General features: G+C 45.0%; 1 protein-coding gene across 1 annotated transcript in view; it reads right to left on the reverse strand.

Moving 5' to 3' along the window:
* The window catches only part of Rnf150 (ring finger protein 150), a 100,927-nt gene that overhangs the window by 25,150 nt on the left and 49,196 nt on the right, over window positions 1-26,581 (reverse strand). The window contains exons 7-8 of the mRNA XM_059263082.1: window positions 25,527-25,623; window positions 19,592-19,802 (exon numbers count right to left, since the gene is read on the reverse strand). Coding sequence (XP_059119065.1) covers window positions 19,592-19,802; window positions 25,527-25,623 — 308 coding nt within the window. The remainder of the gene's footprint in view (window positions 1-19,591; window positions 19,803-25,526; window positions 25,624-26,581) is intronic.

Genomic DNA, 26,581 nt, shown 5'->3' on the forward strand with positions numbered 1-26,581 from the left:
ATAGTAACCTGAGTAGACACATTCGTGTTTTTTTTTCTTGCTGGGGTTTCAAATTCTCTATGATGCTTGCTTCCTCCTTCCCTTGCTTTAGGACAGGAAAGGGCTTTGTGAGGAGCCTAGGAAGTAGCAGCCACATGCTACTGTGTGTTTCATTTTCCAGGAAATAAAAGTCAAATTAATAGAAGAAATGAAGGGGTGTAAAGTACCATCCTGCATCCTCAGTCCCATGAGACTAATTATAATAACAGCTGCTTGTATGTCAGCATCTATGTTATAGCCTATGCTGTAGCTGGGGACAGGGAAGGCAGGAGGAACAGGCAGTTGACAACACCTGTATAAGACAATAAAGTTGGTGGTCAGTAAATAATCAAAAGTGTTCAATCTCATTAGCCACAGGGGAAATGCAAATTATAAATGATTTAAGATTTTATCTCTCCTCGTTCAAAATGGCCACCATCAATAAAGCAAATGACAACTGCCAGTGAGGATCCCAGGAAAGAGGTGCCCTTCACATCACTGGAAGGAATGAAAGTGAAGCATGGCAGTCACTCAGGAAGTCAGTCTGAACTACCAGATGGTGCAGCTAAGCCGCCCCTGTGTGTACATCCACATACCAGCAGACGTATCTGCACAAGTGTGTTCATTAATGCTCTATTCACCACAGCTAAGAAATGGAACCAGCCCAGGCACCCACCAACAGATGAGTGGACAGAGGTGCTGTGTCCACAGCAGGACTTCACACAGTCACAGAGAAAAGTGAAATTGGGCCATTTGCAGGAAAACTATTGCAACTGGAAACTGTTACGCTAAATGAAAAGATTCAGACTCAACAAGGCAAATGCTGAATCTTTCCTCTCACACGCTGACTCTAGATTTAGATTTCTACATGTGTGGCCTGTGTAAGTTTGGAAAGTAGAAAGTAGAGGGAAGGGGGCAGAGATTTTAAGGGAAGAAAGATGGAAAGAAGGAAAAAAAGAGAAAACAGTGGAATATCCATGACATAAAAGCAGAAGTAGGTGTTTTGGGGGGAGGTGTAGGGTCTAGCAAATACGGGTAGCAGGATGGGTGAGGTCAAGGAAGCGGGAGAAAGAACCAAGTAAAATGATAAAGAAGCAGGAAAATGCCGTGATGAAACCCGTGACTTTCTGTGCTGTTCATTTTTTTTTTTATTAGCTAAAGAGGAAATAAACAAATGAAAACAAGTTTGGGTCAGAACTGTTAGACGCCACCCTCTCACGGCATCAACTGCTATCAGACCTCCATGTTCTCCTCTTGCCCCGCCCCCTCCTCCCTCTTCTCTCCTCCCTCCCCTCTCCCTGCCTGTTTTCCTCTCTCCCCTCTCCTCTTTCTTTCCTTTTGCTTTAATTTACAATATTCTCTTCCATACTTGAGGCTGCCTGCCTCAGAAAGGCAAAGCCACCATCTCCAAGTCTCTGTAGGAACCACTCCAAGAGGCAGAGCTAGGGCTCGAACCCAGCTCTCCTGTGCTTGCTCTGCTGGTTTCAGGGCGGTCTATTAAGACCCAGGGGCCTTCAGGGTTGCTGTGGGGGAGTTGGGAGGCAAAGCATGGGCAGATGATGATGATGAAGAAGATGAGGCAGCAGCTGGGATGGATTTCTCAGAGCTGGCTCTTTGCAAACCCATCGGTTTCCACCCTGTGCCCCTTGGCATTTAGCATGGTGACATCCAGAGGCAGGTAACTAATTAATACGGTGCTGAATCTTTGTTGAAACCGTTTGTTAAAGCACTTCATTTTCTTTGCCAATCTGATCTCTATTTCCTGGAGAGCCAAAACAAAACAAAGTAAGCATCTGGGGGCTGGAATGAACTCCAAGAGCCTTTCCTAAGAAGGTACAGTAGGGAAGAGGAAGGACGCCATGAGACGCTGGCCTGGCTGCTGCTCAGAGATGCATCAGCTTAAAAAACATATTTCTTTCCTACATTTCAACTAGGCACAGTGGGTTGGTTTTAGAACTCCCCAAGGACACTGACGTCCTTGAGTACTGTTGTATAAAACCATGTGGTACTTTATAAAGCATGTGCAAATCCTCTTGTGTAATTGAAATCATTTCTGGATTATAATAATACCTAATACAATATAGATGATATGTAAAGAGTTATCCTGGATTATTGAAGGAATAATGACAAGAGAAAATGTCTGTGCATGTGGAGTACAGATAGACTTTTTTTTTCCTTAAATACTTTCCATTTATGTTCGGTTGAAGCCATGGATACAGAACATGTGGATACAGGAGTTGATTATACTGGGTTCGATTTTGCTGTACATAACTCAAATGAGGAGCGGAGTGATGATTCAGTTGGTAAAACACTTGCCTTGCGAGCACAAGGACTTGACTTTCATCCTCAGAATAGACCTCCAAATCCACATCTGATGGTGTGTGCTCTAATCCAGTGCTGGGGAGTTAGAGACAGGCAGATGAGCTCTGCTTATGTGGTATGCTCCAGGCCAGTGAAAGACTTTGTGTCAGACAAACAAGGTGGACAGTTCCTGAAGAACAATCCCTGAGGTTGTCTTCTGGTCTACACACACACACACACACAACACACACACACACGCACGCACGCACGCACGCACGCACAAAAGAGTAGTTATGGCTAATCACGCACGCACGCACACACACACGCACGAAGGAGTGGTTATGGCTAATTCACGCCGTCCACTCTGTTGCGGTTCGCACTGTGCTAACTCTATGCTAACTCAGTCTCTATGGAACGGGTTAGGGACTCTGCATGGCTTGTTTCCTTGGCCCCAGTTCCTTCCCACTGAAAAGGAGTGTCAGGAAATGGTGCCCTACAGTTCAAGGTCAAGGTGGTTCTGCTCACCATGATTCCCTTCTCTGAAGAACCCTTCTAACCCCCAATATTCTACACTCCTGATTAACAGTACTGCTTCATTTAAATGTCCCAACCACTCAGCAGAAGCCTATTCTGCACAGTCACAAGCCTCCATCCCTAATACTATACAAATGAGAGAAATGCAATAATTAGCACTTGAATGATGGGATAACTGAGTAAAAATGTCTGGACCACTGATGTCGGTTTATTAAAGGGAACACTGGAAGGGGACGTGGTCCTTGATTTCAGTTCTATGTGGTGCACACGACACAAGGCGTGACAGCTGTTCACAAGCATAGGCCAGACAATGAGATCCAGACACGCAGGAAGCCTTGGAGGCTCATCGGTTTACGGGTTTACGGGGATAGGAAACCTCCCTGCTCTTCCACCTCTGCGGCCTCCCTAGGTACTTTCCTGTTTCTTGAATGATCTCAGATGCCTTCCCACGGCAGGACCGCCTGCGTGGAGTTCTCTCCTTGTCGCTGGCAGCAGTGGCTGTGAATAGGCCAAGAGTGCTGCAGTGGACTTAAGGTGGGAGGGGGAAAGGTGAGAGCCGATGACAGGTCTCGTTTACGGGTGGGCTGCCAGGAAGGGAAAACTACACACAGGATGTACAAATGAGCGGTTTCCCGATGTTATGGACGGAAAACTCATGACAAAGGCATTCTGTCCTAATACATCTCAACATGTGTTCCCAAGGCCAACCCTCTGGACCGGCCCTCTGGGAGTCCCTAGAATTTAACACAGGAGTTATGGTTTTAGTATTTCCTCCGATAGCCAAAGACTCATTATCTCTCTTTCTCCTTTTTAAACTAATGAGGGTTCCCCAAACCCCTTGTGTGTGCAGAGCCTGTAGCAGATCTGGAGAATGAGATCAATTTTTTTTTTTTTTTTTTTTTTTTTTTTGGTTTTTCGAGACAGGGTTTCTCTGTGTAGCTTTGCGCCTTTCCTGGAACTCACTTGGTAGCCCAGGCTGGCCTCGAACTCACAGAGATCCGCCTGTCTCTGCCTCCCGAGTGCTGGGACTAAAGGCGTGCGCCACCACCGCCCGGCTGAGATCAATTTTTAAGTAACAGTGCTTGGCAGGGTAACCTCTCCTCAGTACACATCTGGGTTACATCTTTTAGAATCTGAATCCCTTCACAAGAGTGCCGATCTCATCCCAGCTCAAAATAGGTACTCATAAATATTAGACCAAACCCCACTTCTGGGGTCAAACAGCTTTTACTAATTAACAGCACAAATTTCCAGATTAACATCCACGGAGGTGCCTTAGATATTTCAAGAGTGTCTCATAATTGCATCTTCCCTCCAGATTCTTGAGAAGCTTCATGACCTTTCCATAACAGAAGTTGTTTCAAGATGTGCATAGATTCTAAGTTTTAATTTTTTAGGGCATCATGCCGCTACTATTTGGTAGGATTACTGGTAGTAGAGTGTTCTTTTCTTTTTTTTTTTTTAACCTCACACATAGAACAAAAAAAAAATCTTAAATGTTTGTTTAGAAAAGAGCCCACCCTACCCTTTGATTGCTGTATGCTGTGTTTATCATTGTCCTAGTGTTTCCTGGTAGCATACAATCAATACACGATATGAACTTTTATTTTTGACAGCTCAGTGGACGTAAGCATGCCCAACGTCACCAAGAGCAGATATTTTATTGTTAACTGATGTTAGCCTGAGGTCTTCAGGGTTTCCTTCTTTTTCTGCTGGCACCTAGTTTACTTATTTTGTCACAAAGGAATGTCTGTCTGAGACTATTTCCAGTGTTTTTTCTAATGGAAGGATGCTTTGTCCGTGAGGTAAGTCCAGTGCAGAGTGGTTGAAAACCCAGACTCACCCAGAGCTCATCAAACCTCGTGACTGCTGCTCAGCTGCATGAGGCTCCATGACAGCAAGGAATGCAGCTGGTGTTCCGCTTCCTGAGGCTCTGAGGTACCAAGGGAGCATCTCCAATTCAGGAGATGCCTGTGGAGCACACCCCTGTACCCCCAAGGAAGCTGCTGAGCGTGGGCCCTTGAGCATTTCAAGTGTGTAATAAAACTTTTCTAATGCAGTGAAAGGACCAAGCTACCTTTGGTTTTTATTCAGTGCCTCTAAGAGAAAATGTCTCAGCAGCAGGTCAGAGGGCTTGGGCAGCACAGCTGATGGGACTCCTGGTCCTTTTGCCTCAACAGTTTGACTGTGAGCCCAGCATCAGAGGTAAGTGTGGTTTCTATTTCAAAGCTGTGGATTGAGAGATAGATAAGAGGTAATGTTTCTTAAGGGAAGGATGCATATTTTGATACATTATTCTGGAACAAGAAAAGAACACACTTTGCATGGGTGTGTGTGTAATTACAGCAAATTCTAACCATAAGTGAGTATGGCATACTCTAAGCATGGGTGTGTAAGCTCAGCAGATCCTAGGCATGGTGTATAAGTTCAGCAGATCCTAGGCATAGGTGTGTAAGCTCAGCAGATCCTAAGCATGAGTGTGTAAGCTCAGCAGATCCTAGGCATAGGTGTGTAAAGGGAAAGTCCCAGCCATGTACCTTAGCTAAATAAACTGCATTTGACTCTAGAAGAAATTCACTGTATACACTATAAGAGCCATTGGCCATAGGCATGCATGTTATTAACTGTATTTGTTCATCAAGATAGAAAGTTACAAAGAAATAGGTCCCACTGTTATGATCCATTTCTGAGTATCAAATTCTCAGACTATATATTTAGAGAGAAGCTGGATCTCACTCTGTAGCCCAGGCTGGCTTAGAGCTCACTATGCAGACCAGGCTGGCCTCAGATTGGCTGCCATCTTTCTGCCTCTACCTCCCAAGTGCTGGGATCCATCATGTATTTTCTCTCTTCTACCTTTGGTGGACTTAGAAGACCATGGTGTCAGCAGTTAACAACTAGGTTCATGGTTCTGATCTCAGCTGCATTGAATCCAGAGAAACCAGAAAGTGTAACCTGTTGCCTCTTTTTCTTTTAGTACTTAAATTTATGGCTCCTAGGGCATATTTTCTTAGTAAAATGATGAATCTGAAAAAACAAATTAAAAAAAGATTTTTCAGGTTTGTTTTATTATTTCATGTGTATGGGTGTTTTGTCTGAATGATATATATGTCTGTATACCACATGCATACCTGGTGCCTGAGGTCAGAAAAGGGCATCAGATTCACTGGGCCTGGAGTTAGGGATGGTTGTGCCCGCCATGTGGGTGCTGGGAATCAAACCCCAGTCCTGTGCAAGAGCAACTCCTGCTGTTTACCGCTGAGCATCTCTCCAGCCCATTGGAAAGCCAAGCTAAACTTTTCAGTTGCCTTTTCTCTCTGGGTTCAACGGTTCATCTTGGTGGGTAAGGTGAAGTATTCTCTCTATCCAAAGCACTATCTTTTTCTAGCATAATTCAGGACTTAACACTTATGCTCGGGAAGCAAGTGGATGTAATCCCTGAGCTGCATGTCAGTCAGTTCCCGAGGGCAATGACTATAACAAAGAAGTCAGTAGCTTCTGCTTCACACAACGAATTTGTCTGCCAAGATTAACCTCCATCAGCATCACAAGTGAGGCAGGGCAGGATTGAAAACCACGTGTGTTTTCCACAGGTACTCTCTGGGGATTTGGAGTCCTGTTTGAAGGATCCAACGGAAAGGTCCAGAAAACCAAATACATAAAACCACACTAAGGTGTTTATTTTATATATCCTCAAAGTTGAATGCAGAGAAATGCAGCAGCTCCAAGACTGGAGACGGCTCTGTTCCAGTGCCCATTGTGAGATCCATCAGAGTAGATATGATGGGGTAGGAGGTTGTCCTGGGTTCTTTGGCCAAGCATTCTGGGGTAAGTAGTATCTGGTTTCAACCTCTCATTTTAGAAAAAACATCACTTAGAAAGTGCAATGGCTTAAATGTTGTCTCCAGGGTCCATATGTTTACAGCTTGGTCCCCAGGGTAGTGACTTTGGGAGGTGGTTGGGAAACCTTTAAGATGTGGGCCTAGTAGGAGATCCTTGTGCCACTTAGATCTGGGTTCTCAAGAGGGATTGTGAAGCCTCACTGTTTTCCATGTGATAATGGGATCTCTTCCTCTCACACAGGCTCCTGCCATCCACTAGGAAGTGATCCTGCTGTTGTGTGGAGTGTTGTGGGGCCCCTTGTAAGATGTTAGCCAGCTGTTTGGACTCACAGCATTCCCAGCTGTGGGATAAATAAGTAATTTCTTTATAAAGTTAGCCAGTCACAGGCACTTCATTATAGAATAAAAAACCGACGAATATGGGAGGCCTGATAAAAATGACAATTCTCCATTTGCCCTTTGAGATTTGTGAAGTTCAAGAAACTCGTTTTATTTACTGCCTGGGTGTGTATATAGACTTTGCTGGAGGAACTCCGGGGTACCAGAGAGAACCTGGGTTTGTAGACGGTGACAAAAACATGCTTATCCCAGCCCCACAGGTATCCTACATTTTATCTTGCTTGTTTGGAGACAGGGTCAAGCTCATGGTCCTCCTGTCTCTCCCGAGGGCTGATCTCACCCCATTTCCTGATGCCTCATCAGATGAAGTTGTTCTGGTGTGAGGCTTGGTTCATACCTAAAATGAGGGACTACTTTGACTGAAGGTAACATTTGTTTCTTGCAGATGTTAGAGAGTCTCCAGGCCCATGGAAGAAACAAGATGATATGCATATTGGATCTTGGAGTTCTGTCTCTGATTAGCTACAATTATTTCCAGAAGTAATCATGAATCACAACTAGAAATTTCAATTATCCTTGCTAAGACATGTCTAACCACTGTGACACTAAGTTGAAGGCCCTGGGTAACATGCATGCATATGTGTAGGTGTGCAGGTAGGTTATGTGTGTGTGTATGTATCTCTATCTAGGTTCGTGTATTTTATATATAAGATCTATGTCTGTATAAGTACTGTTTTAGGTATAGATGTCTACTGTGTAATATGCATTTGTAAACATGTACATATATAAATGCGTATATATCCATGCATGTTTTTGTGCACTGGTAGGTGTCCACATACATTTCCACAAATGCATATGTATGGATATGTTCTGTGTATGTATTCACTCTACTGTATAAAATAGAGCTGATACTTTCTTTAATGCATTGCTCTGCATTAAGTTTGATTTGTCAAATCCAAATTTCTAATTAGCTGCTTACTTAAAAAACAGTGGCTGTCTTGTATGGCATTTTCCCCTAAAAAATCCATTCCACTCTTCTTGCTGCACAGCAGGCCCTTGAGAGCAGTCAAGGCTTTTGCACTGGCAGTTTGGATTGAGGTGTAAATCTTTATTTATAGAAATGAAGAATTTGTTTATTAATTTTTTTTGATGGGACTTCAGCCTATGAATCTACTAATTGTTCCTCCCTGCTGTGAACATTAGTTACCAGGGGGAGTATGAGCTGCACATGCTGCTGGCTCAGAGGTAGGTGCACACGGTGGGTGGGGGTGGTACGAGCCACACGTGGGGCTGGCTCACAGGTAGGTGCACATGCTGTTTCACTGCAGGATTCCACCCACTGTTTCTTTTAATGAGATATAGTAGGAAAATTCAAAACACTGACCTTCTGTGACGCATCAGTCACTGAGTGTGAAAGCAGTCCACTCTCTGCACTGTCCAAATCTGGAGTTGCAAGCCCACAGTCAACTGCAGAAGACTTGATTTGTCTCATGTGGGCTGCTGTGACGCTGATGGAGTCAACCTTTGCCACGAAGGAAGAAAGTATACTTCCCGTATCTCTAGGGTGGGATTGAGGTTTGTCTGCAAACCCTGCCATAGTTAAATGTCGGCTCCCAGATGAGCTTCAGCAGGAGGGTTCTGGTGAGCAAACCCAACCCATGTGCACAGTGCGATGTCTGAGCTGCGTGCTGAGCGGTGGCTAAGGTAGTTCTGCTGAGGACAACGCCTGGGAATTCCTGATGGCTCTGGATGATGAGTCAGCCAGGAGTGGTTATTGATACATGCACGTGTGTGTATGTGTGTGTGTGTGTGTGTGTGTGTGTGTGTGTGTGTGCACTTGTACATGTGTTCATGAGTGTGTCATGAGTGTGTACAAGGGCATATGTAGACCTAGGGAATTGGGCTTGACTCTCATTTTGAATCCTGGTATACACACTAAGGTGGGCTTTTGGAGTGAGAAGTCTGTCCTGTCTCCACTCACCCTAACATTTCCAGACATGTCTAGACCAGGGAGAGGGTGTCTCAACTGATAAAACCACATGTGGGCCTGGCATGGATATGGGGAGGAGAGTTTGATTAAATCATTACAGCGTGGTATATTTTTTTTATTTCCAGAAGTGGTCTTTGTCACTTTTCCATCCCAGCGGGAGGCAGGAATTGCAGTAAGGACCACAACAGAGATATCCAGTGAGTTAGATATTTTTAGAAATTAAAAAAAAATGTGTATGGGTGTGTGGGGGGGGTTGTTTGCTCTAAATTTGGAGATATATATCAATGTGAATTCTTAACATTTCTGTTTGAGTTATCCTCTGAAATCCAGCTTATTATAGCAAAGAACAAGACCTGGCAAATCTGAACTGACTACTAGTGAATCCATAAATCATCTGTCTGAGGTCAATGTCTCAAAGAATTACTCGAGGCTATACCAATAGAGCTACTATCCATTAAATAGGTTTGAACATCATTAAGCCCCAGATAGGAAATGTGAGGTGCTCCAGAGTCTGCAGTTTTCTGAGCACATGCATATTGCCATAGGTGGAGACATCCACATTTGACAAGTCATATGTAGGCACACTGAAAACACTGTACTAGGCTGTGTAGAAATGGAATATATGAAAAACATAAAAATATTTCATGGTTAGACATGGGTCCTTTCTCACAATACCATTCTATGTATAGGCAAAGAGTCTTCCAAAATCTGAAAAAAAAATCTGAAAGCCACGACACTTTTGGTCCCACGCCTTTCAAATCAGGGCTACTCAAGCCATGTAACCAGTACGGAGCTCTGCATGGAGATGACATTCCTTCCAACTTTCTGTGAACGGACTCTAATGGGTTGCTGATTGATTGGTGGGCCGAGCAATGGTAACACTGATGACCTGAGAGCTTTCATTGTAAGTGATGCTATGGGGAGGCAGTATTTTAAATGAGCTCATGCTCATCAGGACTGTAGTTAATATCTCGGTAGTTCTCCAATGATCAGTCAGTGAGAAGATAAATAACTACAAGCAAGCCTGCAGCTCTGGTTCCAGAGCTAATGGAATTCTGAGAAGAACAAGGTGCCATCAGCTCTCAACCCCACAAGCGAACAATTTAGAATCCAGCTTACAGCTATTAGGCCTTGGGGATACATGAACAGTCTATCAAGAAATTTCAGGGCTGGGGAGATGGTTCAGTGAGTAAGAGTCCTTGCTATGCAATCATAAGGACCTGAGTTCGAATCCCCAATACCCATATAAAAAGCTGGGTGTGGCCCTGCATGTGCTGTGGGAGGCAGTGGCAGGAGGATCACTGGGGCTTGCTGGCTTGCAGCCTAGCTCTAGGCTCAGTGACAGACCCTTTATCAAGGGAAGAAGTCGAGTCAGAGATTGATGGGGTAGGACATCTGGTATCCTGCACACACACACACACACACACACACACACACACACACACACACTGCCACCACCACCTCCACTACCACCAACACAAGTCATGAAGTTATCAAAATGTCAAATTATCTCTTGATGGGGTCGTCTTCACTTATTCTGGATTAATACAAAGCATTAAGAGTCATGCTGACAATTCAAAACAAGACTAAAGAAGTTTCATGAAGCTTACAGCACTTCTGAGCATTGGATTTCATGGCTGAGCATTACTAGGGTTCCTGCAGAAATTTCTTTGTGCCTGGGCCTTGGAGCCCATCTCCAGGGCAGTTCCCACTGCTGCTGCCTCAGCCCCTCATCTCTCACTGCTGCTTTGCTCCTGTTTCTGCTGCAGCACATCAATAACTATAAATAATAAATCACCAGTCCACTTCCACAAGCCACAAGTCACACTTCTTGCTTATGACTTGGGACTGGTTTATCACTGTGTACCTGTGTCCCATGGGAGTCGGGCCACAGTGTGGTTCCACAGGGTTAGATCTAGTGCTATGTGCTCCAGCTTGAATGCCCTCAGGATATTGATTTAATTTTTTCATTAGCAGGCAATGTACAATGCATGTAACATACTATAATCTCCCTCACCTTCTGTCACTGCTGTTGATTACCTTAAATTCACCACACCTGGGTCCAGTGGTGGCAGTGCACGTCTTTAATCCCAGTACTTGGGAGGCAGAGGCAGGTGGATCTCTGTGAGTTCCAGGCCAGCCTGGTCTACAGAGCAAGTTCCAGGACAGCCAAGGCTACACAGAGAAACTTGGTCTTGAAAAACCAAAACCAACAAACAAAAACAAAAAACCAAAAAGATATCCCAACCCCCCCCCAAAAAAATAAACCCAAACAAAAACAAAAACAAAAACCCCAAACAAATCACCATATCCATCCATGCATTCATCTATTACCCACGCATCATCCATCCATCAACCACCTATATTTGCCTATCATCTATTCACCAATCATTCAACCACCTACACATACATACATACATACATACATACATTTAATGTGTATTGAATATAAATGTATGACATAAACTCTGCCGGTACATGGAACACGAAAGCAAAACTGCCCTGTGAGCAGAGGCACCCAGGAAGAGCCCAGGCCACACTTGTACCAAGGGTAGCTGTGCTGTAGTTTCAGCTGCCTCTACATACAGTCTTTGCTGCGGTTCACTTTACTTGAATGTCACAGAGATCCTCTATAGTCTTCAAAGTGTGGCCCGAGAAAGCAGAGGGTGCAGGTCTTACTAGATTGCTTCAGAGGTGCCGGTGCAAGGTGACAAGGTGACAAGAAGGGCTTGGAGGTGAGGACCCAAGATCTTGAGATGTCCTAGTGAGACTCCAAGTCTTCCTGAGACAGGAAACTGTTTACAGACAGAGTCAGAGGCCTGGACATGTTCTCAGGAATTGCCTGCTAGAGTAATTGTCCAGGAGAGAAGAGGACACTAATTTGTCCAAGGTCACAGCAATAACCAGAGGCCAAACCAAGAATAAGGCTCTATTTCCTGCCTGGGGCTATAGCCTTCCCTTGGTATCTGTTACTGTAAGTTCCTGGAACACAGTTATAGATTCGCTTTCCCTCTGTAGTTCTGTGACTTACCTAACTCCCAGTCTCTGACCTGTTAAGCCAGTCCTTACGTCATCCAAAGGCATCCTCCACTGTCCTTGCTTTCTCAGTCTTTGAATGATGGAATTTTGGCATGATATGATAATTGAAATGCAAGCAGGCATGCCATCTCATTTATACCTGGTGCTGTTGGGGCACTCAGGAATCTCTGACCTGCCTGCATGTTTTCCAGCCCGTCAGTACCAGCAGGGCTGCTGACTTCCTGCTTAGTGTGGCAGTTTTTGGGAAAGTGCCAGCTTGCTCTGGTTATAGCTGCTGAACCAGGACACATATCAAAAGTGAGACAGCATTGTGAGGAATTAATCAAATTAGAGATGGTACTGTCCATGAGCAGATCAGAGCATCTGAGACAAAAATCCCAGCAACAAATGGGTTTAACCTGCCTGCGGAGTCTCCTCAGGGGACAAGTTTCTTCTGGGTGGACAGTGTGTGTCAGATCTAGGCACAGTGCGTCAAGTGGCAATCTGAAGTAGAAACTGATTAATTTTCTCTTGGGTTGTTTGTGAATCTGCAGATTGTCAATTTTCCCCATCAGAGGCACCAGACACACGAGACAGGAGAACCCTGGGAGTCGGCCCCCAGTGGACATTTTGAGATTGGCAAGTGTTTTTAAATGAGGAATGCTGTTATGGAAAGCCTGGTGGATTGAGGATGGGACAGCCTCCGCTGGGTGCACTTGATGATGAAGGCATGTGCTGGCTGCAAGGCTCTGCTCTTGACCACAGCTGTGCCTCTGCTGAGGCTGCCACTGGGCTGAAGAGCTGTGGAACAATGAGGATGCTGCTCCAGGGACCTGACGCAGGGAGAGACATGGAAACTTGTCTGGAGTGGCGTCTCCAGCTGCAGACACTTGGTTTTATAGAAAAGTAGTCTGCTGTGGCTTGCCAGTGTCGTGGAGAGGAGGTGCAGTGGGGTTTCTCATCTGAGGTGAGCTGACTGATTCTTTTGTGTACCACAGCGGAACATGCACCCAAATTAAAGTGTTCATTTTGCAGGGGAAAATGTGCATCTTATGGGCACTGAGGGAAATCATCTCATGGCATATTAATCCAATCTCCAGGACAGCTACTCTGACACTTCTGGCTTTAATGTCAGGTAGAAAAGCAGATGTGGCTACTCACTCTGGCAGCTCCCTCATGGACAGCGGCATGCTTCATCCCAGTGTGTTTGCTTCGGAACACACCCACATATTTTAACTCACACAGAATTCTGAAAACGGCTACTTCACAAAAGCAGTGAGGTACACTTGCGTTTCTGAAATATGTTGTGATGTTCACACCAGCACTCTTTCCCCCTAAGGTGGCGATTCCCCGAGTTCAAGGTCAGGCTCCCTGGGAAAGTCCATATTATATTTCGTTGTCTTGTATTTATGTTAAGTTAAGGTCAGAGCAGGTCTTGGGGCATTTGCAATGCTGATATTATGAGTAATTTATCAAGAGAACACTAAAAAAATCATGGGACTTCAAAAATGGAAGTCAATGTTGCTTCTGGCCTGGTTAGGGAAAAAAACAAAACAAAACGCACATTTCAGCATGAAGAGTCCCCAGAGAGCTGTCTGTTGAGTTCCCTGAATCAGAGACTGGAATCATTCAGAGTTAAACACATAGCTCTGAATGAGCTCTTTGGAAGTTTTGTCCATAATTGGTTTGAAGCATGTGCCTCTGGAGGGTCCAGGCTGGTCCCTGGGACAGTTGCGGGAGTTGATATGTCACAACTACTTTGAGTACTGCAATTTCCGTGTTCAGCAAATATTTTTGTCATGTGAGTGCATTTTGAAGAGTATGAGTGGCACACACGTGTGTGCATACAAATACACACTCATGGGGTAAGGTGTGTGCATGTATCTATTCCCCATTAAAGGACTCATCTACCTCAAAGTTCTTTTAAGTGAGCGATTTCATAGTTGACAGCAGCTAAGTATGCAGTTTGCAGATAAAGAGCATTAATACACCCAGACACTAACTCTTTCATGTTCTTCTGAGACTCTTCTTGCTTCATTCCCTTGCAGAGATGTGGGTAGCAAAGAAGCAGAAGAGGCTGGGGAGATAGGTCGGTGGGTAAAGCATTTCCTGTGCACCGTGAGGACCTGAGTTTGAACTTAGGGAAAAAGCTGGACATGGTTGCATGCCTCGTTAGTCCTCATGGGCCAATGGAAGGGTGGGAGGAGAGACCCAGAATTCCTGAAGCTCACAGGCCAGCTAGCCTGTCATTCACTGCAGCAACTAACAGAGGGACCCTGCCTCAAACAAGGTGGAAGAAGACAACAAATGCTCGATATCCCCCGCCTTCCACAAACACACTGTGGCTGTGTGCACCTGCATTTACACCCTGTCCTAAAGGTACTCCTGGAAGGAGGAGAGGACCATAAGAAACACTGGCTACCAACTGACTGCGCTGTGCAGGATGCAGAGACCCTAGAGAGGGGTCGACCCAGACCCTTCTCTTGTGAGGGAGAGAACTGGAATGGAAGGGCCCAGAAGAAAAAAAAGTTTTCTTTTGATTTGAGTTTGAGACTTTTTGTTTGTTTGTTTTGTTTTGTGGAGACAGGGTTTGTGTGTGTAGCCTTGGCTATTCTGGGATTCACTCTGTAGACCAGACTGGCCTTGAACTCACAGAGATCCACCTGCTTCTGTCTCCTGAGTGCTGAGATTAGATGTATGTACCCCCACCACCGCATACATTTGAGACTCTTAATTGTCAGTTGTCTAGGAGGAAATAGACAACTCTTTGGGCTGCTGGAATACTCATCCAGGGGCACGGTGGAGTGGGGCGGGCAATATACTCATGCACTGCATTTTATTCATCAGAAAAACAAAAATCAAAATGCAGCATGAAGATGTTACAGGCCATGTGCATCCAATAGATCAGATTTGCTGACAGGAAGTTAGCAAAGGGCATTTTCCAGAGGAAACCCAGTTCACCTTTTACCTTAGTTTGGCCTCTGCACTTGCTCACAAGTCTTGGTTCTTTCTATGAAGCCTGAAAACCAGCACTCCTGGCCATGCCAAGCACTTCTCAGAATGTTCTGGGAGTCTGAGATTTTTGAGATTCTACCCATCTCTTCCCTTCTCCACTTGGGCCGGCGGTAGGATGGCAAAGGATCATGATCCTTCAGCAGCCTTTCTGAGGCAGATCCATCTCACAGGCTTGGAGTGTTCCAACAGGCAAGAAGGAGGCAGATTGTAGAGTCAACAGCCCACTTGAAAAATAGAAGAAAGGCTTCAGAATTTCCTGAGAAGATGCCAACTGGAGCTTGGGGGTTTGGGGAGGTGCAATGAGTCTTCTCCCCTCACATCATTCTCTAGCTCCCCTCTGGAGGCTCCAAAGCCTTGGGAACAACTGTTTAGCTGTGTTGTCTTTTGTTCCTAAGACACCCTTTCCCCCAGTGGAAGCAATCCCAACCATCTGCAGTCAGTTCTCGGGAGTCAGAGGCAAGGGTTTGGCATGGCCAGGCCTGCAGGTAGAGAGTGCCGAAGGGGTGTTTGAACACCCGTCTACAGGACTAGAGGTCGAGGAGAATGTGGACTGTTAGGTCAGAATAGCAGCAGAGAGATGGTCAAGAGCACTGAGTAGACAATGGAGCATCCTTCCTCCCTTCCTGCAAGTCAGGCACTTTGTGACTTTGTAAATGATTTTCTTTTCTGTCTCTCCCTTTTCTGGGAGCTGAAGATGATCCCTTAATGCCAGATTTCCCCATCTTCAGTGGCAATCTGCTTACATCTTCCTGCTATGGGCGCTGAGAGGACTGCCACCCACTGGACCCACCACAGCGCACCAGCTCTGTTTGCTCAGAAGATGGCAAGGGAGGTAGGAACAGCAGCGCCACATGGAACTGAGCAGAGCTGGGAACTTTTGGGAGGTGGGAAGTGTCAAGAAGAGACTAACTACACTGGATGGAAAGTGAGCGAGCCAGGATGCGTTCCCTGGGCCTCCCCTGTCCATCCTTGGCCCGTCAGCTTGGCTTGAGTTCCAGGAGCAGCTGTCACTAGTGTGTGGCCTCTGGTCAATGCCTTTCATCTCTCAGGGCCTCCGCATTAACATCAGCGAAAGGAGGGTAAAAATAATGTTTACCTCACAAGACTGTCGGGAGTGACTGTAGGGAGCAGGCTTCAGAGGGTGCCGGTCGGTCGGTCTGCTGCTACGCATCTGTAAACTGCTACAAGTATTTCTGTATTCATTTTCTGTATTCCCTGATTTGTGTAGATGTAAGGACAGAGGATAGTTTATTCCAAGGTCTCCATTTGGCTGTTTGCTTGGGATTTATAGCACTATGTCCCGTCCACATTCTTGGGCTAGGGACTAGACTTGGGGCCATCCCCATGGCCCTCTGCACTGAGCCCCAATTATCAGACAACATCAGAGAGCTCCCGATGAAAGGGATGTTGATGAGAATGGGAATCGTTACACACTCACGATTCACGCTTGTTCACTAACTGATTTGTTTAAAGACAACACTAGAAAATTTACAGAAAATTCTCCCCTTACGGCACCTACAGTCATTTTGTCTGTTCATTTCTGTTAAATCCAAATAAATGGAACAAACCAGAAGTAGACGGCCTAGGAAAAATATTTTGTTTGCAGCATTCAGCTGCTCTGCTAAGAAAGGAATCTCACCAAGCACATTCATGTTGCCTGCCGACCCTCTGAGCACAGGCACGCTCATTTGACTTCACCTTCTTCACCCAAGTTTGCTTCTGAAACCACACGGCGTTTTTTCTCCCGTTGTGAACAGAGGGCCCCTGCTTCAAGCTTACACTGAACACTTTTACCTCATGGCATTCAGTAGACATCTAGCACTGGCTGCTTTGACCGGCATACTCCAATTCTATTTCACTTGGAGAGCTCAAGGTTTATGGATCACATGGCTGCAGACTGTAATTTTCTGTTTTGTTGTGGATGAATTTTAGCTCACGGTGTATTTATATCTTTTTCGTTTTGGATGCTATTTAACACGTCAAATGAAAACACATTTTTCGTTTGTCACCTGGGCTTCATTGGGGTCTGTGAGACGTGTGCAACAGATTTTCAAATCAAGGAGTGCAAGCAGATGATGTGCTGTCTTTGGTCAGTCAAATTCTCTTGCAAGGAGAATGGCCCACTTAGAATTCTGTTCTTCAAACAGGGGCTTAGAAAATGCCCGTGGCTTGAACGTTTTCAGACTGGCAAGGTTCCCCCAGACCTTCAGTGCCCCTCACTGAGTCCACTAGTGCCCAGACGTCCAAGGTGACAGCAGATGTCAGTAACAGGAAAATGACAAAGCCCACTTCTCATTGTGAGAGAACTTCCTGAGGACCCAGGTCAGGCATTGGCTCCTCTGGGCTGCAGTTTTCTTATGGCACAAATTAGAAGTTTATTCTGACTACAAACAAGGACAACACTAGGTGGTGGTGGTGGTGACGGTGGCGGCGCCTTCAATCCCAGCACTTGAGAGGCAGAGGCAGGCAGATCTCTTAAGTTCGAGGCCAGTGTGTAGTCTATAGTGTGAGTTCCAGGACAGCCAGAGCTACACAGAGAAACCCTGTCTCAAAAAACAAAACAAAACAAAACAGACAAACAAAACAGGAACTACCAATCTTCAAGGTTCTTTTACAGCACTGAGAGTTTCCATCTATGTGTTCCAAGGTGGTAAGCCACTTGTTACACAGGATACCAAGCCCTTCTCATGTGGCTAACTAGCCTAAATCCCAACACACAAGAAGTGTGGACTACAACCCACATTCTGAAGATCAACTATAGGAAAAAGAATATAAAATCTTTTGGGTATATTTGGTTAAATAAAGTATATTAATCAAGTGAGCATTACCCATTTACATTTGTGTACTATGCTACTAGACAATTCACACCACATCACACGCATGGCCTCCATGACTTCAGTACCGTGAAAACAACAAGATCGAATCAGTCTTTAGGGAATCTCAAATGTCTATGGCTCAATGTTTCAATCTGAGATTCTTACACCATGAAAGCATGGTGAGTGATGCTAAATTCCTCTTGTGTTACTTCTGTGGAAGTCCTGTGGGAACACTGGAGTGCTCAGCAGCTACCATCTGCAGGAGCGTCTCCACTCTATCAGGAAGTAGAGCACGGTGGGCAGGTGAGATGGTTCACCTGGCAAAGGCTTGCCACCAAGCCTGACAACCTGAGTTTGATCCCTGGAACTCACACGGTGAAAGGAAAGCACAACTCTGGTAAGTTCCCCTGTGACCTCCACATGCGTCCTGTGACACACGAGCACACTCCACCCCCAAACAATACATGTAAAAAAAAAAAAAAGAAAAAGAAAAAGAAAAAGAAAAAGAAAAAGAAACTAGAGTATATTATTAAAAGTGATTATTTCTGGATTGTGATACCCTGCCTAAGGTCTTTTTGAAATATTTTTTTAATCTTTCAATCTTCCAATAATTAAGATTATAGTTAATCAGAAAAATACCAGTCTTTACATCTTAGCCTTTTTTTTTTTATAGATTCTATGAAATCTATCACAAATATGTAAAAAAGAAGTTGACTTCACTGGAAATAACCCAAGATGATTCAGTTTGCCTTTATACTTTTGCATAGTGAATATATTGCTTCTACTAAGAGAAAGAAATATACTTTATTAAAAACTCCATTTTCCACCCACTCTTTTAACTTCAAACTTAACTCAGTTAATTTGTATGCTGATTTTCTTAGAACTCCCAAGGCTTTTATCTCTTACTATATTTGACTGAATAGTAGGTGCTTTCGATTTTAGCTTCAATCTCAATGCTCACACAGATATTTAGATATTTTTATGACAATTACCAGCAAACAGCACAGGACTTAGTGACTATCTATGTGGGATAGCCAGGAAACATCTCAAAATGCTCATCTAAAGGCATACCATAAACAACAGCACACACTGTGGTCCAAGCTACTTTGGAGGTCGGTGCACCATTCCATCTCAGATATTGGGATTAGCTTAGGCAACATAATAGGATTGTGTCTTTTAATCAAGTCAAATCAAATAACTAAAATAAAGATGTGCCGTGTACAACCGAGTGCCCCAGCAACGGGAAAGCTGCTGTTGCACACAGATTAGACCAGCTTCTACATACCCAGACGAACTTGTATGTGCCCGTGCACAGCAGATACAATGTAGGAAGCTGTGTCCCTGACATTTGCTTCTCTTACCTGCTTTCTGATGTCAGAAGCCATCACAGCCAGAAAGCAGAGATCCGTGAACGCTATTGTTCAGCTTTCTGCTTCCTTTTTATTCAGCTAAGATCCCAGCCCCTGGTGCGATGCCACCCATAAAGAGAGTCTTCCCACATCAATGAACTTAATCTAGACAGTCTTTCACAGGTATGCCCAGACACTAACCTAATCTAGATATGCCTTCACAGGCTTGCCTATGGGCTGTCTCCTAGGTAATTCTAAATTCTATCAAGTTGATAACACCAACCATCACACAGTGACGGTGTTATTGGTTCTCCAATCCCTGAGAGGCAATAACCCTGTTGGTGATGGTCCTTTGAAACACGCACTTACTGTTAGTTGTAAAGATGGCTTCTCCTTCCTGGGGCGTGGGGTCTGGGTCCTGGATCACCTGCAGGGCTCCCACTGTCCTCACAGCAGGGTCCAAAGTGACTGAGCTTTCGTTTACTGTGGTATCACTGGCGCCTGTGATCTGATTGGTTGGTGGGCCTCCTAGAGAGCCCTCAAAATCAATGGGCAAGTCGTCCATGCAGTCGGCATTGGGCTGAGGAGAACAGGAAGGATGCGTCTTAGAGCACATTCTTGTGTTAGAGACACAATGTCTGCAGCCTAAATATTTTGTCTGAATGTAAAATTAAGCTCGTTGTTCTACTGTTTTGTTTTTAAGCTGCTTTATTTAAAAATGTTTCTCTGTAGGTTCATATATATGTAGTTTTATTGTTATGAAAACATCTTCCCCCATTTACTTTCTAAAGGTTCCTTTTAGATATAAGTGTAAAGATTTAATTTCAAGTGTACCAAAATCTCTATATTTAGATAACTAGTTAAGAGGAGTACATGATCTTTATTTATAATGATAAAACTAGGACTTCCTTTTATGTAGAGAGTTTATTCCCCCACACAGGATGGAGCTAGCAGCCTGCTAATTATCATCAGTCTTCTGCATTGTTTACAAACGTGATATGGAAGTGAGAGGGAGCAGATCTTACTCACTGGGAGGATACATACACACACACACACACACACACACACACACACACACACACACACACACACATACAGGGTGAGGCTACTTTTAAAAAATATAAGCCAAAAATCAGCTGTAGAAAAATATTTCTACGTACTTAACATGGGATTAGTCACGTATTAGATAAGTCCTTTACTCCCTTCTCTTCCAGATGGGCCTCTGTCTCTGTTTTATTGAAGACTCCTGGAGTGGTCTCCAGTGTGTAGTCTTGGCTGCCTGACTTGCTATGAAGTTTTCTCTGTCTGTCTGTCTGTCTGTCTGATTTGTATGTTGACGTCTCTGTCATGAAGGATGGCAATTCCACGTTTTCTGCTCCCAGAGTCTGCAAAGCATGACAGCCAAAGCCAAGGAAAGGAATTCCAGGTTTGCACTGAATGGGCACCACATTGGTACTCACTGTCCCTCTGCTTGGGATGACATATGCCTACTGCCCTCCTGTTCCCTTCTTAAGGTTTCAACCTGACCCCCGGGGATTGCTAATATCTCTTTAATTCCCAACAATGCCACCATTTCTAAGGAGGGCTCTCTCCCAAGCAGTGGTCTCTGATCCTGTAGTGCCTCATGTGGCACTTGGGGTTGGTGGTCAGTTGTCACTGTCTTGTTCTCTTGCCACTGGTCACAAGAGTCATAATGAGCAGCAGCATCTTGATTTCGATTCCCAGGTTTCCATGTCATGCCACAATGATTAGATGCTCAGTAAATATTGATTTGAGTGTTTTATCTGAGTCTCAGATTTCTGCTCTCAAAACTTGGGCATATTAGAATCTTACCAAGATCAATGACAGAAGGATTTTAGAAAATACTTTAAGAACTATAAAATTCTGTGCAGAACTGAGATATTCTTTGTATTTACTAAACAAAATTCTTAAGGGCAGGGTGTTAGGTGGAAGAGGCTTCAAGAAGGACGGACAGCACTAATCGCTGGCGCAGACAAACAGCCCAGTGCATACATATGCAACAATGACTACTAGTTCAGTCTTTGAAACTGTGACTCTGTTCAGTGGTTCTCGTTTTCCGCGCTCTGGCTTTGGTTCAGTATTCTTTAACAAAGTTCTTATTTTGTGGGTCAGGAGAACCTTTGCTCTACTCTTCACAGAGTGGGAGCAGAGATGGTGAGGTATCACTGGCTACAGGTGCAACAACTTTGGTTTGGATGTAACAGGTAATGGATCAACCTCCCAGAACCTCCCAATTTATAGTGAATCTACATGGATAGTCAGAAATTCTTCTACCTCTTGAAAAAAGCCCAAATCTTACTGTTTTAAGACTATATCCAAGGCTGTTTGCTAACAAACTGTGTCTAGGTGCTGAAATTCAGGTAGCATGAGGAAAGCCACCAGATAAATCAATGGCTAACAGTTAGAAGCTCATGGCTGCTCTAGCTACACAGGGTTGTCTGTTCAATGGTGATTGGCATCCTGTTCACATCTGGAGAACAATGATGGTGGAAGGTGTTTCCCGGCCTCACATCTGGGTTCTATGAGAGCTGGGAGGAGGATTTACGAAAACTACTGTTCTGTAAGGGAGACCTGCCCCAGATGGGTAGGTGGGGCTGCACTGTAGGGCACGGATAGAAACTTCTGGAAATAACAAAGCCTTCCACTGTAGTTCACTTTATAAGCATATGAAGGTCTCAGAAATAAAGAAAAATAAAAGAAGACCCCTTCCTTCTCCCTTTAAGATTTCTTTTGACAAAATGTTATGGGAAAATATGCATTGCTATGAGGATCTCATCAATCATGAGATGTGCTTTCACTCTTTAGCCCATTGTGGGCAAAATACAAAATACAAAATGTTGTCCCCAGCTCTTAGATTTTGACTCATGTTTGCCTGTTGGTTACCACAGGTGGTACACATGCACTGAGCTAAAAATAACAAAAATACAAACAAACCTAGTGCACCCAAACTGTGTGTTGAATAATCGAATTGTCAAAAATCACATCGAAGTCATTCTCGAACAGACACCCTTGCAAGGAGACTTGGGGTGTAATTCCTAAGTGGGACACTAAGACTGAGAGCATTTGAGACTCTGAAGGGCTCCAGCTCTACAAGATCCCTCAGTGGAGTCAGGGATCTGGAGGTGAGGACCAGCTGATGTCAGTGTGTAGGAACGGCCTCTTCCCAATGGTCCTTAAATGATAGGTCCCTAGGCCAGTGTGGGGGTGCACACCTGAGTTCCAGAGATCTTTGGGAGCCTGAGGCAGGAGGATCACGGTTTGAGACTAGCCTGGGTTGCCTAGACATAATATGTAGTAAAGTAAGCTAAATGAAACTAAACTTGAATTTAGAGTATAGGGAAAAAAATTAAGACAATTTCTTTAAACTGCCTTTGTGACGTGTCTGTAAAAGAAATGTTTCTTAATTAGCACAGCTGTGTGCTGATTCAATCATGTGCAAAGTTCAACAATAAAACAAATTATTGCATTGATGCATTTTAGGCATAGTGCTCCCTAATAACAGCATGATGGGGTGGAACCAGACCGTAAGTTACTCCAAGACCCTGAATCTGTCTTCACCAGGACAAAAGAGAGCCCTGGGAGGCAGAGGAGTGGCCATATGCCGTGATGCTTCCACACAGTGCATGTGTCTTATTCTTCACAGGGATGTTCTGTTCTGCGGGGTGAGTGTGGATGTGTCATGCTCTTCAGCAGGCTCTTCAAAATCCTTGGCAGAGCCCAAAGATGCTACCGATGTTTATTTTTCTGGGAGCTGAGTGTGCTAAGTCAAGTCTCACACAGACTTGTCAGGCATTGGAGTTTCAGCCAGAGTGTCCAACTGCTAAAAGTTAAAACGTTATTTAGTTTGGGAGTACGCCAAAAGGCCACTCAGTATTTCTATTTTAGAAACAATTAACATCAATATTTGGAATTCAGTTATAAGTAGCTTCTGAAGAAATTATACTTCCATGGGAAGAAAATCTGGAACCAAATACTCAGCACAAAATTTAAGTACAGAGCAAGGGTTTCTTTCTCGTCCTGACCAAAGGGAGAAGGGCTGACAGGAAGGCTGTGAAGGTATCCTGAGTCACAGAAAGTACGTGAAATGATGCACATGTGTAAATGCAAACACATAAATACACTTATATAAGCACATGTGTGTGAACACATACACGCAAGCTCACAATGCACACATGAAAGAACATACATGCACACATGTCAGCACACACTTACACACATGCAAGCCCATTCATGCATGGACAAAATGATTCCCATACACACACTCAAGTGAGCACATGTGTGTATTATACAAGTGAGAGACAGGAGCTGACAGATTCCCTTGTAGGCAGACCGACAGGGAGAAGGGTAATCAAGGGTGAATCCCCAAGATGGCCAGCCTTTTCCTCCTATGTTTTCCTCCTGTCCCCCTGTGTACTTCTTGGATTTGGTGGCCTGGCTTGTTTGCTGTCCTCATGGCCCAGAGAGGATGACACCCAGCAGATGGTGTCTCATCAGCTCCCACTTGATGCAGTCTGGGGAAAGCCTTTCCCCATCTTCCTGATGGCATTTGTTTCCCACCAGCAGGCCCTGCGGACGGACCGGCCAGGCCAGACATTATCACGCAGCAGTTGTGGGTCAATCAACCATCCTATCTGTCTTCAAACTGACCAACCCTAAAGTAGGGGAGTAAACTCTTCAGAGGCTTTAAAACCCCTAGGCCTGGAGAAGAGAGTGGATTTTTGCTTTTCTGAGTCCCCGCTCTGCTGTGAAGAGGGTCTTTTTCTCTGTGTGTCTGCTGTGTGCATGTGTTTCTTCATCCCCAATAAACGCCTTCCTCCAACAGCTGATTCTGTCTGCATAGCATGACATTTCTCTGCTGCTACCTGCTTTGCTTCAGGTATTTCCTACTTTTTGGTCTTTTAACTGACAGAGAAAACGAACCCGACCAAGACCCACAAGGACACAGTGCACACATGCAATAATAGACACGCACATGTACACATCCAGTTACACACACACATCCATGCATCCATGCAATCACATACACTTGGTGTGCAAACATGTACACATTTTTCTTCTCCCTCAAAGTAATCAGTTACAGCCAGAGACGTGAAAGGCCATCACCAGTCTCTGGTGGATATGGATTTTCTCTCATGTTCCACATCCACTGTGAATGGTTTAGCCTTGAAAGCACTGTGCATGCACAACTCTGGTCTACAGTTCAGCTCAAAGCTCCAGTCTCTTGAGTGGATTTATGTTTGGTGGATCAGCCACCATTGAGGCAGCTGGCACGGGGCAGTCAAGCCAGCCAAAGTAGATTCTTGGAACACTCCTGGGCACATTGTCCAATGGAGTCCTCAGATATTCCTTATTAGCCCTTCGGCATGCAAGAGCACTTTGATACGTGATCTGGCCCTCATTCTTTAGTGGCATTCTGGGACCATTAGCATTCTCTTTACTCTTTGTCATAGCAGGGGGGGGGCAATAGACAGGTGGCAGCAAGGAGGGGGTGGGTGGGCAGGGCTGAGCCATTTCTGTGTTCGCTTTGGAGGCTCCTTTTAGACAGTGCCTATGTTTTCCTCACATCTCCCCATGTACTTCCTGGATTTGTTGGTCTGGCTCCTTTCCTGTCCTCCTCGGCCCAGAGAGGACGACACCCAGCAGCTGGTGTCTCATTAACTACCACTGTGGTGCTCACTTGATACAATCCTGGGAAAGGGTTATCCTGGAGTGTCAAGCCAGCTGGCAGGAGGCTGGCCCTAGGGAGAGCACTAAATGTCAGAAAACACATGACTTTGAGAAGCAGCTTGATGGCAGGGTTGGATTTAAGTGGATCTGACTTCCTCTTTGCTCAAAGTCTCCAGAGATGTGAATTTAGCAGACACTCTGAGCTGCATTCTTGGTCCCCTCCTCCCATGGATGGGAGGGAATACTCCCCACTGAATGTCTGGAGATCAGGAAGCGGCAGGCACCCCAACTGTGGCATGTAGCTCTCCTTGAGAATGGTACGGTAACCAGAGAGGTCATTAGTGCTCACCTGACACATTGTACCTTCTCTGCATCTCACCTGCCCTTGAAGAGATGCCTATGAGCTATGCAAACAGTGCCTTCCTTGACTCACAGACAAATGGTGAACATGGTGTGGTCAGACACAGAGAAGGTGAAAGGAGAAATATTCGAACATAGAGGTCATTGGGTGATGCCAACAAGGGGATGTGGACAACCCAGGGAAGATGCTTTCTTCCTGCTTTGGGGGCATGTGAAAAGACAGACAGGGCAAGGCTACAGGCTGAGCTGTGCTTACCGGGATCCCTAGGGCTTTAAGAATGTTCATCTTGCACATGGGACAGGTGCGATGGTCTAGGAGCCAGGGGTCAACACAGGACTTGTGGAAAAGATGCCTGGAATGAGAACCATACGTCTTAGAGCAGTGGTAACCAAGGCACTCCCTAGACTGTTCCAGCCCACTGACCTGTCCAAGGTTCCTCAGCTGACGAGGAGCAAACCTAGGACTTTTGGACTAAAGCATTTCTCTGTGCTACTTGAGCTCAAATCTGCCTGGACTGCAAGAGTGTCCCATAAGGATTGCAACCGACTCCTCCCAGGTTTTTAGAAAAGGTGGAGGCTGTAGAAACAGAGATCTCCCCTCCCTTAGTAGCAAGAAGGCAAGAGAGAGAAACTCTCCTGCAGGACGACTTGGTAAAGGCTTGTGTCCCCTTCTCCCACCGCCTGAAAGTTTTCTTGGCCACCATCAGAAGATAATTCCAAAGTAAAGGCCGACTTCCCTTCGTGTTTGGATGCTGACCACAGAAGGGCATAGGAGCTCCTGGAAACAGTACCACAAAGGACACATGAAGCTGTTCTGGTGGACTAGTGGCTGTCAAGTCAGAAGACGGAGTGAAAGGGCCCGTGGTTTCACTGCAGGTGACACAGCACTATATTCAACTGTATTGCCAGTCTCAAATGCCAGCCGTTATAAGACCTGGTCAGCCTGGCAAGGGAAGGGCATATGAAGACAGTATCCTAGCTGAACTTCCAACATGGCTCATGAGCTGGCTGGGAGACTCCATGGGCTGTTTGCATCAAAAGATTTCTCACTCAAAAGAACTCCCACGGGCAGAAGGTGTTAGGGCTTCCCACCTGGGTCAAGATGAGCCAGAACTTTCTATTTTCAGTGGGAAGGCTCATTTAGAACATTCCATCTCTGTCTCGATCTTTTCAGTTCCATAAAAAAGTGCTCTAGCTAACTAGAGAGGTTCAGGAAGCAACCAGCCTGTAAACTGTAAAGTGAAATGCAGACGAACTCAAATTCTGAGGATGACTAAGCGGTCTCTGGGATAGGACCAGGACTGAGAGAGC

The sequence above is a fragment of the Peromyscus eremicus genome, chromosome 5, assembly GCF_949786415.1.
Source record: "Peromyscus eremicus chromosome 5, PerEre_H2_v1, whole genome shotgun sequence".
NCBI classification, from domain to species: Eukaryota; Metazoa; Chordata; class Mammalia; order Rodentia; family Cricetidae; genus Peromyscus; species Peromyscus eremicus.